Raw genomic sequence first — 15,911 nt, forward strand, 5'->3', positions numbered from 1 at the left:
ATATAAAACGATGATTAAATAGTTTCATTTTATCCATCGATTCGAGTTCTTGCATAAAGTTTGTTTATATTATAACACCCCCTCCCGCCGCCGAATACATTGCCCTTTGAAAACGGGAAACGGACTTCCACATGACTTAATGCAAAGCACAGCAAGTTCGTGACTGGAGGAGTAAAAAGGAGAGATCAGTTGCTATGGTAATTGCCGAAGGAGCAAGTTAAATAACAACTGAGCATTTCCCCCTCCCTCGGTTTCATATATAGGTCACTGGAGGCACCGTTGGACTCCGTGCACATGCGCACAATGAATTCCGGATTCGTTCAACAGCACATACCCGACTCCCCCCGAGGAGAATGAGACTGAAGCGCATGCGCAATAGATTGTTGACGCCCCGATTGCCGCGCTTGCGTACTATTTCAAAGCGACAAACACCACTTTCATTAAAAAAGAACGTTAATATACGCGGATCTCGAAACAATTGGCTTTCAGACGCTCAGAAAATCACAACCAAGAATTATTACTAAAAAGAAGGCAATTGATGAATTGTAAAGCATTTTTTGCGAAAAATGAAGAAGTGTTTGCGAATAAAAATGGGCGTTTTAATAAACCGGTTGACACTGGTTTCAGGCGGTTTCCGCACTTGCGCAGTAGAATCACACCCAATTCCCAGCATCCTGTTCAGGACAACAAAATTATCGATTTTTTTAAAAACTGGAGAGGAATATAGAAAACAGACATGGACGACTGGATGAAAGCAACAGGAATGTATTAATCTCTAATCACTTTGGGGAAAGAATCAATTTTCTATCACGACTTCGAGGCGCTAGCGATGACGCACATGCGCAGTCTGATCATTCAACCCTCACCGGAGACAATGAGCCACAGTAAAACATTAAGATAAACAACAACCCTGGAGGTTTTCGGGGTGAACGTAGCAGGAACGTTAAAAGGCGAAGCTCCGACTGAAAAAATATAGTAGTTTTTGTGTTGAGGCGGGGCAGTTGACGGTACTGCGCATGCGGAGGACGGGGTAGTCCCAGCGTGCTTTGCGGGACAACAAGGGGCGGAAGGCAAAGAGTTGCGAGCGTCTGAAGAGAAAAAAATTAATATCGATAATAGAACGGGATAATATTACTTCATATATAAGCATATTTCGAAGTTTATTTTTATTTTTAAAGTTACACTGTTGTTTGCGTGGGCAGGCGCAGTGTAGGGAATTGCCTGAGTTTGATGCGCGGATCCGCTCATCCCGAGCTGTCGATGGTGCAGAAAGAGAAGGTGGCCGTAGGGCCGGAGGAGGGCGACACCGATTCTGTACCCCCCACCGACTCCAGCCCAGCTCCCGCATCGGCACCCGGGCCTCCAGACTCCGAGACCAGCCACTCCAGCCCGGCTGGCGATGCAGTGGCCGCCTCTACCGAGCCGGCTCCCCAAGAGCCGGTCACGGCCAATGGCGGGCTTGATAACCGCCCTCTGCCCCAACGGCCTGATCCTGTCGGTGGTGAGAAGAAGAAATTCCTCTGCGGCGTCGTGGAAGGTAAGGGTCGACACCCGCTCTGTGTCTTGATGCTAGCTGTGTTTTACCGCTAACTGGATGGAAGGCATTAATAGTTTTCAAAATTTCTTCGACATGGTGTCGAAAGTGCGATTTGTTTTGGTGTTAAGCTGTTTTCTTTGATGCGAGGGTAGGGCGGTGGTTACTTGTGACATCATAATAATGGTCCTGTCCCTGGGCAAGGTGATGTCTGCTCCATTTCTCTTAACTCCGTTGTCGGGGGTTAATTAGGAGAAAGTGAGGACTACAGATGCTGGAGATCAGACTCTAGAAGGGTGGCGCTAGAAAAGCACAGCAGGTCAGGCAACATCCGAGAAAGAGTCGTCGTTTCGAGCATAAGCTGTTCATCGTCAATGCTTGGGGTTAATTGACTGGCGTGATATGCAGTTGTGCGTATCTCACTTTCTTTTCAGTATTGATCAGTATGCTTTTATTCTTATCCTGCATTCCCCGACCCCGGGGGAAATGAATATTATTTTTGAGGCACGTACTACCTGCGTTAGACTCACGTAGCCCTGCAGGTCTTCCTTTTTTTGCATGTACTAACTTGGGTAAGTCTTTTAACTTGATATCGCCACTTCCAAGGTCAAAGAGAAAGAAAAGTTCAAAGATCTCTTTTTAATTGTGAGCACAGTAAGTCATCGTTGGTGGATGCTAAAATGCTAGTAGGGCTACTGAACCTGACTATAATCGTGCATGTCCCACATTTAATGGGGAACTCCTCACTTGTGATCTAGGGGAAGTAGAGGGTGACACCATTTGGCCAAAACCAAATTAATAATGCATAATTTGCAGACCTGTATTTTAAGTCACAGGTTGATCTTGCTGAGTCAGCATGGGCAAACACTTTTTTTATCAATTTTATGGTAGTAATGAAATGCATAGTAATTTTCTATTGTGCTCCTGCAAGAGAGAGTTTTATTGCTGTAGAGTAATAGAGATGTACAGCATGGAAACAGACCATTTGGTCCAACCTGTCCATGCCGACCAGATATCCCAACCCAATCTAGTCCCACTTGCCAGCACCCGCCCCATATCCCTCCAAACCCTTCCTATTCATCTACCTGTTCAAATGCCTCTTAAATGTTGCAATTGTACCAGCCTCCACCACTTCCTCTGGCAGCTCATTCCAACAAGTACCACCCCCTGTGTGGAAAAAGTTGTTTTCATTTGAGTTGTAACTTTTGATGCATCTTTTCCTGTGAAAAGTCTCCTTGTGTTTGGGCTAAATTTTGTATTGCTTGTTCTGTTAGATATTGTTGAATGGAATAATGCTGTACTACGGTGAAATAAAATAGACATTTTAGGTTATTGGATCTATGTACAAAGGAAGATTTTGCCACATATCTCACAGTGATAGGAAGCAATCCTAATTTTAATGTATTGGGTTATTCATCAATAAAATTAAGTATATAAAAGTTTTTTGCACCTTTGGTCATTCTGTGAAATTAAACCAACACAAATATGTTGATATTTGAAGGAGTAGTTTCTTGTAGAAATATGAGAACAATTTGGCATAAAATTACGCGTTAGTTTAGACACTGAACATTTGACTGTAGAATTAAAAGGGAAAAACTTTGGACTGAATTCTCAGATAATCTTGTTATCTCTGTGCTGATTAGCAAATCTTTCCCTTGTGTTAGCCACTTCCAGATTATTAGGCTTTTAGCAGCTCAGAGGCAGACATTTTGTTTGAAGTTCCCTTGCTGTGACGACAAAGTTCTGCTTCAGTGATGACGGGGAAGAGACAGGACAGCTCACAAGATGTCTGCTCTGAAGTCTTGAGCCAATAGTATTTGACTAACAGTAAAAACAAAAGGCCCAGGAGCTAATGTTCTGTTTTGAGATCTAGATTTTTTTAAACTGCAAAAAACTATAGTCTTATTGCAAAATATAGGTTATATCATTTAAAATCAGGTATACTGTTGGATCTCAAATTTCCTTTCTCAGGATGTTTTAATAAATATTTCGGAATGTTTTTAATCTGTTTGAAGCAAATTTATTTTGTACTGTCATTGACCCTCTGATTTGCGGATTGTTTATTTGAATATTTCAGTGGTTTGATGAAATATTGTGATTTTTAAAGTTGTCAGATCTTAGCAATTTGAGTCAGAATAATTGAGTCATGGTCATTTAGTCTATCAAGTCCAAGCCACTACTGAGAGCAATCAGTTTTAGTATATCCTGCCTCACGAGCTTATTTTTAAAAATTGTCATTGTGGTTTCAAATTGTCTCCGTTTCAGTGTCTCTGCTTTCACCGTACATTCTGAATTTTGACAGGAAAATAAGGCAAAGTTATTGAACTGTTTGCTGGGCTGAATGGCAGGTAGAGTTTAATTTAGATAATTGTGAGGTATTGCATTTGGGTAAAACAAAGGCAGGAGTGATGTTAATGGTAGAGCTGAACAGAGAAATCTAGGGGTTCAGGTACACAAATTTTTAAAAGCTGCATCACAGGTAGACCATGATGAAAAAGACATTTAGCATGCTTGCCTACATTCCTCAGATGATTAATTATAGGAATTGGGATGTCATATTGTGGTTGAGACCACTCTTTGAGTAGTGTGTACAGTTCTGGTCGCCCTGCATTTAAGAAGGATATTAAATTAGAGAGGGTTCAGAAAAGATTTACCATGATGTTGCTGGGACTAGAGGGTTTGACCTCAAGGGAGACGCTGAATAGGCCTGGATGTTTTTTAACCTGGAGCGTTTGCCTGAGTAGAGGTTTTAAAACCATAAGGTGCATGCATAACCTGAATAGCCAAAGTTTCTGCGCTTGGATGGGGCGTGCCCAAAACCAGAAGACATAGATTTAAGATGAGAGGGGAAAGATTTAAAAGGACCTGAGGTGTAGCATTTTCATGCAGAGGGTGGTGCATGTATGGAATGACCTGCCAGAGGAAGTGGTGATCATCGCAGATGAGTTGGACTGAAGGGTTTGCTTCCAATCTGTATGACTCTATCTTTCTTCGTCGTGTAGTTTTTAAGCAAATATCGGTAGTTCAGTTCTCCATGTCTCTTTAATTAATTTTTGAAAAAACTTGCACGATAGTGTAAAATGAAAAGATGGAGGGAGAGAATTTTTCCTGTGTCGTTCCTTAACTTTGCATCATAACCCATTCAGTGAAATTCTGACTTTTAGCCTTTTTGTGTTTCTTCCCTCTATATCAAATCTGTTGGTAGAAACATGAGCCATGTTTCAGTGGGGTAAAAACAATGACTGCAGATGCTGGAAACCAGAGTCTAGATTAGCGTGGTGCTGGAAAAGCACAGCAGTTCAGGCAGCATTCGAGGAGTTCTAAAGTTTTGCATACTTTATCTTTAAAGTTTTTGTAGTGTCGACTGAGAATAGCTTTTAATTGTGCTTACGGTTGTGCAGGTAGAATTGTAGAATGGATCAAATTTGATCCAATATACCCGTTGCATTTGTAGTTTTTTTAAAAAAAAATGCTTTCATTGCTGTTTGCATTTTGTTTTGACAGGCGACAAAAATTGTGATATTGTGTACTGTAGAATAGGCTAATCATTGAGCGGGGTAAAAACAATGACTGCAGATGCTGGAAACCAGATTCTAGATCAGTGGTGCTGGAAGAGCACAGCAATTCAGGCAGCATCCAACGAGCAGCAAAATCGACGTTTCGGGCAAAAGCCCTTCATCAGGAATCATTGAGCGGGCTTGACATCTTAATTTCAGCCCTCTGTAAAGATCATAGGTCAATTCAAATTATGCGTGTTATGTAGTTCAATTATATTGTCATGGGTAGTGATCGCTTAGTAATGGAATTGGAATGCACGGGCTTGCAATGACAGTTGTCAGTAAAATGAGCTGCAAGGATTCCTGATTTTTAAATTAGCATGTATTAGTAGTTGGTTTTCCTTTCAAAACCTTTATGCCAATTCCATTTGATATTCATTCTACAAATCATGGCCTTAGTAATCAAATACTCGAATTATACTGTTTGATTTGTTGCTTCAGGCTCTTGTCCTGCATTGTGATAGTTATGCTGACTCGATGGGTCACCATTGCCAATTTATTTCATGACATCAAAAATCCCAAACAGCATAATATTTATGTCTGTGAACTCCCATAATACAATTGCTATTCTAAATACAGGAAATCGCCTGGTTATGACAGTTCCGTTTTTTCCGCTGTTCGTAATCCAAATTTGTGCCTAAGTCAGAATAGATATGGTCTAATTAGTCCACCTGTTCGTTAGGATGAAACATATACGTAACTCAGATTTTTGAAAATAATGTTTTAAAAATTAGAAGCAGGAGGTCGGTTCATAAGTACAGAATATTCGTATGTCAGGCGTTCGTAACCTGGGGACTTTCTGTAGACCAGCGGATATAGGTGACAAGACTGTAATTCCATTGACCGCTTCAATTGACAAAAAGCCATATAGTGTGTGTTGTTGCATGTAAAGCTATTCAAATTGTTCTATGTTTATTTGCTGTATTAGTTCAGCTATACTTTGAAAGTAAAACTCAACTACTGATTTTACCTAATGCGAACTAATCCTGTTGCTAACAGAAGCTATCACATAAAATGTTCCTCAATTGAGCCATTTGACTTCAAACTATTTTATTGTTGGTAATGCTCATTGTGTGAATTATTTGGAGTGTTGCTGTGACATACAAATGTGATCTGAAATGATACATTTTTCGTCTGTTTTATTCCCACTCTCGCGCCCCCCCCCCCATCCCATAGGGATATACCTGTTTTCTGTGCTGGCATTGGCAAGAATGCTGGCTCCCTCTTGGTTGACTGCTTTACCTCAAATAATCTGCCAGTTGCTAATTTTGATTTATATTTTATTGGACAAACTATTATCCTGCCTGTAAATTAAATACTCCTAAGACTTTCGTGTGGAAGCAAAACTCTCAATTCTGACTGCAGATTGTTTGTTTGTTTGTTTGTTTGTTTGTTTTTGTTCTTGGTGTGGTTGAATGTAGAATGCCAAAAGAATCTCTACTTCTGTATTTCTGAGGAAAATTCACTTCCAAAACTTTCTTGGCGTAAAATACGCTGACTTAAAAGGTGAAAACACTTCCTCTAAATATTTTTGAAGCTTCTGTTGAATTTATTACAGGCAGCCATCATCTTGGGCTTTTTTTTTTCCTTACATAGTGCTTCTCTGAGTCCATCCCTATTTGCCCTTGAACTGAATGGCTTGCAGGACCATTTCAGAGGGCAATTATGAATCAACCACTTTGGGGATCATGTGTCAGGCAGATCAGGCACAGGACACGAGTGAACCAGGTTTATATTTAAACAAAAATCCATCAGGCTAGTTTTTGAATTGCAGATTTTTATAGAATTCAAATTTATCTGCCATGTTAGGATTTGAACCCATGTCCCCAGAATATTAAACTGGACGTTTGAATTGCTTGTCCAGTGACATTGTCACATTGCCAAAATCTGTTCGATTAGGCTTTAAAGGTGAGAAATCATAAATAATTGGCAACATTTTTTTGTCTTGTCTATCAAACATTTTCGTGATTACACCATGATTACTGTAGTTTATTTCATTGAGAGAAATAATCAACCTATTGAGCTGCCTTTATCCTGAGTTGGAGTCATGTATTCAATTGCTGTCATGTTTTATAAGTTTATTTTCCTTTTCTGCTTACTAGTACAAAACTGTTTGTGGCCACTTAGTTATTTTGTGAATCATGCCCAGTACTGTGATTGGAACATCAATTCAGTTTCCTCCTTCCTTGTAGCAGGAACCTGACCGTTTCATGGTATTCCCCATTAGCGTTGCAAACTATAAAACTGTTGGAGGTTGCTCTTCCCAGTATTTATGGAAGAAATTTTGGATTTGATATTCTGTAGTAACAAACGGGTGAAGGTAGTAGAGGTTGACATTCAATAGGATTAGGGCTCATCAAGAATCCATCTACCTCTGCCTTAAAAGTGCTCAAGAATTCTGCTGCTGCTGCCTTTGGCAAGTTCCAAATACTCATGACCCTGAGAAATTATGACTTATCCTTGCTCAAATGGCGAATTCTTGTTCTAGATCACTTCCTAGAGGAAGTATCTTTTTCATGTCCACCCTATCGAAGACCTCTCCGGACCTTTTGTTTCGATCAAGTCTCTCCATACCTTTCTAACTTCAGGTGCATATTTAATGGGGGGAATAAAGAACACATCACAAATGTCAGTACTGAAACTTGATTTAGAAGTGGAAATACTTAGATTGGGGCAAAAAGGTTTGAATTTTCTCTCTTGCCGGATAATACAATACTCAAATGCTGGATAATCGAGGTTTCTCTGTATTATGATGTAGGATAATCTTTCTATGTTCACAACATGTAACAAAGCTGGAGAGATTGGGTTGATTTGTTTTATCTATTGCTTTCTTTCCCAAACTTGGGCAAGTTGCATCTCTCAAGTGTTTGATAAACAGGGCAGTTGCTTTTGTATTGTTTGAGTGCAGAAGTGGAATAGATTTCCACCACTCGATCACTAATTCAACACACTGTTGACATCTAACACCAGAGTATCTCATCAGGTACAAATCTATCCAGTGTACAGTTAGGAACTTAGGATTCTGTGAACTATAATTTTTCATGTTGCCACTGAGTCATTCAGTGATATTAAGATGCTAATTATTTTTCTATTGGATATTTGACTTATTTTGCAGAAGCATAGAGAAATGTTTTCTTCCCTCAAGTGACAAAGTTCGATGAAGCAGATGTGACTGAAAGGCTGCTATTAACTAAAATTTCAGCATTTTTCCTTTTGACAGTTGGGGAAGTAATAGTAGTTTTCATTTAAAGTATAAAATACACGTAAGAATGGAGTAATTTGAACATAGGCAATTTGTGCGTGCTGTGCGTCCCTTTTTCCTATTTGTGACAGGATTCAAAACATAAACTTAACGGGTCATTGGTGACTTCCTGAATGGTGACGTTGAACTTGGTGTTTTAATTGATTGACAAAATAATGACTTCTGTCTTTAGGGATATTTGTGGATGATCATTGTTTAAATCAGGTTGTAATGTGTACAAAATGCAGCTGAAAATCCTGTCTAGATATTCCAGTGACAGTATCAATTACTAATCATATCAAATCAGCATAAAAGGAAGTCACCTGACTCATTCTTTGAAAGAGCTGTCCAGTTTCACTCCACATTCCAGCCTCACCATCATAACTTTGCAAATTAGTTCTGATTAAGTTCATAGTCAGTTGCCATCTCTGTCCACCATCCTTTTGGAAAACATTCTGCACCATATCACGCCCTAAAGATTTCTCTTAACTTTCTGTTAGTTTTTTGTCATGTTAGGTTATGATACCTGTTTACCGATAGTTTGTATACCTCTACCTTTAAGTCTCCTTGATATCTCTCCTCTTTGGGAGAACAAACCCAGCATCTCGCACTGCTTCATTGGAGCCAAGTGCTTAACCCTGGGACACCCGCTCTGTACTTTGACCAAGGCATTGATGTACTTTCTGAACTGTGGTGGTTAAATTGTGCATATTTATGCAAGGCCTAACAAGTATTTTGTAAAGGAGGAGAAAGTGAGGACTGCAGATGCTGGAGACCAGAGTTGAAAAATGTGATGCTGGAAAAACACAGCAGGCCAGGCAGCATCCGAGGAGCAGGAGAATCGACGTTTCGGGCATAAGCCCTTCTTCAAAAAGTGTTTTATAAAAGTCTAGAATTACTTTTATTACCTTTTTTGTAAGTAAGGGTACTGAATAAAGAGACAGGTACATCATGTGTTTTATTGAGCATCATATCAACCTGCCTGCCCCCTTCAAAGGTTTGAGAATATGCAGTAAACCTTTGCAACCATGTCAGTAATAGACAGTGAACCTGCAAATTCCGCATCATTAGAACTTTCTGGCCACTTTAGTCAAAGTATTTGATAAGTGATTTTAGGAAGGGTGTCCCAAGGCTTTAACCCAGCGGCAATGAAGAAATGTCCATGCAGATCCACGTGTGGCTTGGTGATGGTATGCCCATGTTTCAGCACCCTCTGTCCCACCTGGTGATAGAGGTTCAAAGGTGCTACCAAAGTTATAGCACTATCTTTTTAAATGGTAGCACATGGCTGCCACTATTGAAATGGAGCGTGGGGTTGTTTAATGTAGTGAATGGGATGCTTTATCCTGTAAGCTGTTGGAGCTGGATTCATGCATGCAAGTGAAAAGTATTCCATCACACTTAGTGACTTGGACAAGACACTTGTTGAACTGAGGCACTCAGTCTTCATCTGAAAGATGGCAGTCCTGACAATCCAGGTTATTAAACAAGATTTAATTGTTGGGTTAGGAGCCAAATGCTTTGTGTGTAACATTACAGCAAAATGCTCATGAAAATGTTTTTGAAAATTGTTCTATTTAGTAACTAACCTTTTGGGCTATGACATTAGTGCACCGAAGCATCAATTTTCTGAAGGTGGATTTGAAAATAAAGTACGATGGCAAATGTATTGATACTTCTATTTTGTGGTTCTTGCTGAGCTTGTACAATCATGTAAAAGTTTTCACCATAATCATAGAATCCCTACAGTGCAGAAATGGGCCATTTGGCCCAACAGGTCCACATCAACCCTCCAAAGAATATCCGACCCAGACCCATTCCCCTAACATACTATACATTTCCCCTAACTAATGCACCTGGTCTACACATCCCTGAACTCTATGGGCAATTTAGCATGCACATCTTTGGGCTGTGGGAGGAAACTGGAGCAACTGTAGGAAACCCACGCAGATGCTGGAGAATCTGCAAACTCCACAAGTCTCTGGAGGTTGGAATCAAACATACGTCCCTGATGCTGAGAGGCAGCAATGCTAACCACTGAGCCATCGTAGCACCCTGTCACAATTCTGTAATGTGACAGCTTTATTTTGCTTTGTACTTTTTCCTTCCTGATTACGATTTAAAACTGTTACTGAGAGTTTCAATCTTTTGGGGACTTCTATTAATCAAATTAAGTTGAATTATCTTAAATAATTGAATTCATTTTGATGTCCAGTTTTGCTTTTTCTTAGGATTTTATGGCCGTCCTTGGAGCATGGAACAGAGGAAGGAACTGTTCCGAAGGTAAGGTTTCCAGTATAAGTGCCCACGTAGCCTTCTAATTGCACATAGCTAAATAAGCTTAATAGGTGACTGTTCAAGAATTCTCAAAATAGTGTTTGAACGGCATTTCATCACAATCACCTGATAAAGGAGCGTCGCTCCGAAAGCTGGTGTGCTTCCAATTAAACCTGTTAGACTATAACCTGGTGTTGTGTGATTTTTAACTTTGTACGCCCCAGTCCAACACCGGCATCTCCGAATAGTGTTAGAATAGAACCTTTAAGAGAACTTGCTTTCCCTTCTAGATGTCTTAACCAAATCTATGCTTTGATAATACAAGATGAATGATAAAAGCTACTTGCTCCATTTAAACCTATCTAACTTGATTCTAAAACTTTCACCTATTTTGGTTACTGGGAAATTAATTTGAAATTTGACCACTTTCCTGCATGAATATCTTAAGTGTCCTAAATTTGCTAGTTTACTTTTTGAGCTTGTGTTACGTTTGTGTTTCTCCTAATTTTGGCTAGCATGTTTTGAACTTACTACTTTCCTCTTTCAATAGTTACACAATAATCCCTTCTAAATTGCCACTGTTAGGAGTGAATATCTTGGGTTTTTCCAATCTTTCCTGTCATCAGTGGTTGTAACCCAGTTTGTGTTCAGTACTCTTCGCTTTGGGTGCTTTTGATGAGGGAGTTTCATTTGTACATCTAATGTTGGTCACCTCATTCAACAGAATGCGCAAGTGGGGCTTGAACACCTATCTGTATGCACCAAAGGATGATTACAAGCACAGGATGTTCTGGCGGGAAATGTACTCTGTTGAAGAAGCAGGTGAGCCCTATAGTGTGGTGTTCCCAGAATTGCTGCCACATCTTTGCATGTTAGCTCTTTTTAATAAAAACAGGAGTTATCTTTTTAGTTTGAAGATATTGCTGAAGGCATGAGCAATATAAGAAAAGGCTGCAATAGACCGCATAATGGCTTGAGCCTATTGTTTCTCTCAGTAATCTGCTGAGTGACTTTGGATCACATCTTCATTTTTGCACTCTATCCACATAACTCTTCAAAAATCTGACATTCCATTTTGACATCGCTCCCCATTATGAGCATTACGGGAGTAAATTCTTAAAACTGGCACTCAAAAGAACATATTTGACCAAGACAATCCACCAGTTTTAACTTCTTATTTAGGCTGTACTTGTCTTATAGTAACAAGCAACAGTTTTATGAAAACAGCTTTATGTGCAATAGTGAAATTTCAAAGTAATACTGTCCATCAAAGTGTGAATGACTTGTCTTTTTGGCTTCTGTATCAATATTTATTTAATTGACTATTAAAAAGAGTTCAGGTTTGGTAACAGTTACAATGAAGTTGCCATGTGTTACAGTGAAACCAGTACAGAGGAGGTGATATTTAATGTCTAGGATTTGAGGAGGTAGGTCACCTGTTTTGAGCTAAGGTTACAGATTTGTGCTATGAGTTAAACTTAATCTGTATATTGGTAACTAATATGAAAGCAGCAATTAAGGGTTCTCTGTCATGACACCATTGAGCAAACTACAGACAGAATGTCAGCAGTCCTTCATGTTTGTTATATCATTAATTTGGTCAAGTAGTGAATTCTACAGCAACATTGTAAAACATGGATATAATTCTCCTGTTCTGAGACCATTTAATGTCTAAAAAGAGATTTCCAAAAAGCTAACCTGACCATCCTTTGCAAACTGCCGTATTTGTTTGATGTTGGGATTATATCTTTTCTGTCCAAAAGTGGATGAGGGTGGAAATTGTATTGCCTTTACCCATCACTACCAGTGGAATCTGAGCATTTGCCAGCATATGCTTTATAAAGGCTTTTATACGTCTACTCAGTTGGCTCTGCATTGTTGTCTCCTTTCTAGCATTGAGATTATTTCCTGTCTTGTTGCTTGTCCATAATGTGATCTCATCTGTTCCAGAACAATTGATGCAGTTAATATCTGCTGCAAAAGAACATGATATTGAGTTTGTCTATGCCATATCACCTGGTCTTGATATCACATTCTCAAATCAGAAAGAAGTTGCTACCCTGAAGCGTAAATTGGATCAGGTGAGTATTTTTCTAACCTTTTTTTTAATTCTTGAAGTGAGTGATTATAATAACTTTGGCACAAGTTGGTAATTCACACAAATATTTGAGAATTTTATAGATTTATCTTGTGTCATGGATCTCTAATGCTCACCTGAGGGTTGGGGGTGGTGGGTAGGATGGCAGTGAGGAGGAGAGAGACATGAACTGCTGGTTGAATACAAAACTGTGGTATGTCCTGCTGATGTGTACATAGTGGATAGTAATTTTGTTCCAGTCGTTAGAAACAAAATTCAATAAAATTTAGATGAGACCACCAAAACTGGAAACAAGACAATTTATTCCAAACTTGCAAGGAAGGGCTTCAATTGCATAAGCAAATGAAAGCAAATTAGAACTTGGGTTAGTGTACAGTTATACCCTTTTGAGCTGAGTGAGGTCATCTCTCCAAATCCTAATTATCCAATCTCTCTCACTATTTCGCCTCCACACCCATTGCCCCTTTCTTTCCAAGTTGGCAATTTCCCCCTTGCACGTGCTGTCATAAGGCTAAACTCTTATCTCAATATTCCCCTTTGTAACTTCTTTCATTATCCATAGATACATTCCATTCTTGTACGTACATCTTAACAATGTATCTTTTTCATGCTTGCTTATATGTTCCAGTAATCTTAGCTTTTTGCTGAAACTGTTGTTTTAAACATTATGGTAAAGGAATTATTTTCTTTAATAAATCTACATTAAAGTTGGTACTTAATTATCCATAATTATGCACTGAAAAGTAGAGATACTCTTCCCTCGATACCTGCAGAGTTAGTAGTTCGCTTGCTGTACCCCTTTTCTGTATGCTTTTTCTATATCTGCAAAAACAACACTTTTACCCTATTTCTAACACAGTGCAACACTGATAAATTATGCACGTAAGCCACTGGAATATTGTTTGAGCTGTTTAAGCCATTGAAGGGAGTGTATTAGAGCTGGCGTTGGCACTTCTCTCTCTCTTTCTCATATGCTGTAATGCTCAACTTTCTTTCTTTTCTTCTCCCTTACCTGTGTCTCTATGCTCTTCGCATTCATTTGTTTACCTGCTTTTCCTCTTAGTCTGTTCAGGTGTATCCATTCAACCTTGACTGTTAGGCATTTTCAATGATGCTTCTTTCACCTGGACTTGTACTCATCTTTTCTGTTTATGGTTTTCTCTTGTGTGTCTGACGGTTGGTTTTCCTTGCGGTAGCAGAAGACAGTTGGTGGAGAGTGGAGTAAATTCTTGCTATGCATTACTAGTGTGACTGGAGTCCGGTGTGCCATGGGTTGGTGCTGAGTCCCTTATTTGTGATATTTATAAATGTGGATGTGAATGTAAGGGAGTTGCTAAGTAAGTTAATGGATGATACTAAGATTGGTTGTAGGTTTGATAGTGAGGAGGAAAGGTGTTTGGTTACAGGAGAATATAGATGGTGAAATGGACAGATCAATGGCAGATGGAACCTGACCCTGATAAATCTGGGGTGAGACATTTTTGGAAAAATCCTCATGGTGAGGGATTACTCAATGAATATCAAGACACTAGGAAGCTCAGAGGAAGAGGGATCCATAGATCCTTGAGCAGGACAGGTTAATAGGATGGTTGAGGTATGTGGATCATTTTGACTTCCAGTTGTGGCATAGATTAAAAGAACCCAGATCATACTGGAGCTATGCAGAACTCTGTTGCAGCATAGCTGGTGTATTGTGTGCAGTTCTGGTCACCACTTGATAGATAGAATGGATTGCGCTAGAGGGGATGTGAAGGAAATTCATCAGCTATTGCCTGGATGGAGCACTTCAGCTATGAAGAAAGACAGGATAAGTTCAGGTTGCTTTCTTTGGAGCAGAGAAGGCTGAGAGGGACCTAGATTGAGGGGTGTGGGCTGGGTGAGTAGAAAGCAACTATTCGCCTTCGTCAAATGGTCAAAAGCAAGAGGGAGTAATTTTAAAGTGCAAGACAAGAGGTTCAGAGAGGATTTGAGGGAAAAGACCTCTTTCACCAGAGTGGTGGCTGAGAGGGTAGTTAAGGTGAGAAACCTCAAACATTTAAAAAATACTTGACTGAATACTTGAAATGTCACAATGTTTGAAGGTTAGTCCTACTTTCCTACACGAGACCCATATTGTAGGGTAGTATAGTTTTTGGTGGAACAGATTTAATGGACCCTGTTCCGGGCTGCACAATTTAGAGATTCTATGAAGTGTGTTAGAATTGCGACTCAGTGCTCCGAAGTCTTTATAAGTTGCTTTAGTTGATGTGATTTTTTTTTTCCCTTTTTCTTTATCTCATTTAAATGCTCCACCCACCCACCCCAGCCCCGTTTGAGATGGCACCTTCTGGGATGGGTGCCTTGCCAGTTTTAAAACATCGATGTTTTTATTGCACTTCAAACAGAAAAGTAAACTTTTTAAAAACTGATCTTGTTGTATTCCATGCATCTTTAAAAAAGTCCATTTGTTGTTTTTAGTCTGCTGCAATAGGCTCTGAAAGTCTGTGTTTTATAGGTGTCACAGTTTGGATGCAAGTCTTACGCACTGCTCTTTGATGACATTGACCACAATATGTGCCCAGCAGACAAAGAGGTGTTCAGCTCATTTGCACATGCACAGCTGTCTGTTACTAATGAGATCTATCAGTACTTGGGGGAGCCAGAGCATTTTTTGTTCTGTCCTACAGGTAAGTGGACACAGCAAATTGTTCCATTTTGAAACAGTGCTCAATATAACTAAAACTCCTGCATCATGGAATCTACAACTGTTGTGTTCTTAATTTTACACATTGCTTTTGTTTTTCTTGCCAAAAAACAAAAGCAGTCTCCATGCACTGCTGTAACACGTGTTTGACATTGACCACTTTCAAAGATGTGCTGAATGCAGTACAGGGACATGTTTACTTATGTGTATAAGCATGCAGAATTGGGACAAATTTCAACTGAGTCTTTGTAAATACACATTTTCTGCACTTAGTCATTCACTTTTAATGTTAATAACAAGAAGGTTTGCTGATTGTATGTTTCTTTTGTACAATTGCCAATGTTGTGTTTCAACTTTGCTTCTGCTTTAAATGGCCTTTTGCTTGGTGGTGGGTCTAGAGATTGATACAAAAAAAATCTGAGTAATCACTCGTCAGATTTATACCTGAATTTGATGCAAATGTATTAATAAGAAAATCAGAACTTCTGAGCAGCGGTGAAGACACTTTGTAGGTTTCTTGC

The 15,911-nt window shown here is 39.4% G+C and overlaps 1 protein-coding gene across 3 annotated transcripts in view; it reads left to right on the forward strand.

Moving 5' to 3' along the window:
• Positions 1 to 1,037: 1,037 nt before the first annotated feature.
• oga (O-GlcNAcase) overlaps positions 1,038 to 15,911 on the forward strand; it is a 53,878-nt gene continuing 39,004 nt past the window's right edge. For 2 of the 3 annotated variants that reach the window (XM_043712930.2, XM_043712931.2), the window contains exons 1-5: positions 1,040 to 1,537; positions 10,564 to 10,615; positions 11,334 to 11,431; positions 12,560 to 12,690; positions 15,202 to 15,373. In XM_043712930.2, coding sequence (XP_043568865.1) covers positions 1,231 to 1,537; positions 10,564 to 10,615; positions 11,334 to 11,431; positions 12,560 to 12,690; positions 15,202 to 15,373 — 760 coding nt within the window. In that variant the 5' untranslated portion in view covers positions 1,040 to 1,230. Of the gene's footprint in view, positions 1,538 to 10,563; positions 10,616 to 11,333; positions 11,432 to 12,559; positions 12,691 to 15,201; positions 15,374 to 15,911 lie in introns of all 3 variants that reach the window. The other variant, XM_043712932.2, reaches the window with a different exon arrangement.

This window comes from Chiloscyllium plagiosum, unplaced genomic scaffold (assembly GCF_037043375.1).
Source record: "Chiloscyllium plagiosum isolate Xiang-an unplaced genomic scaffold, Cpla_swu_hap1 HiC_scaffold_22, whole genome shotgun sequence".
NCBI lineage: Eukaryota > Metazoa > Chordata > Chondrichthyes > Orectolobiformes > Hemiscylliidae > Chiloscyllium > Chiloscyllium plagiosum.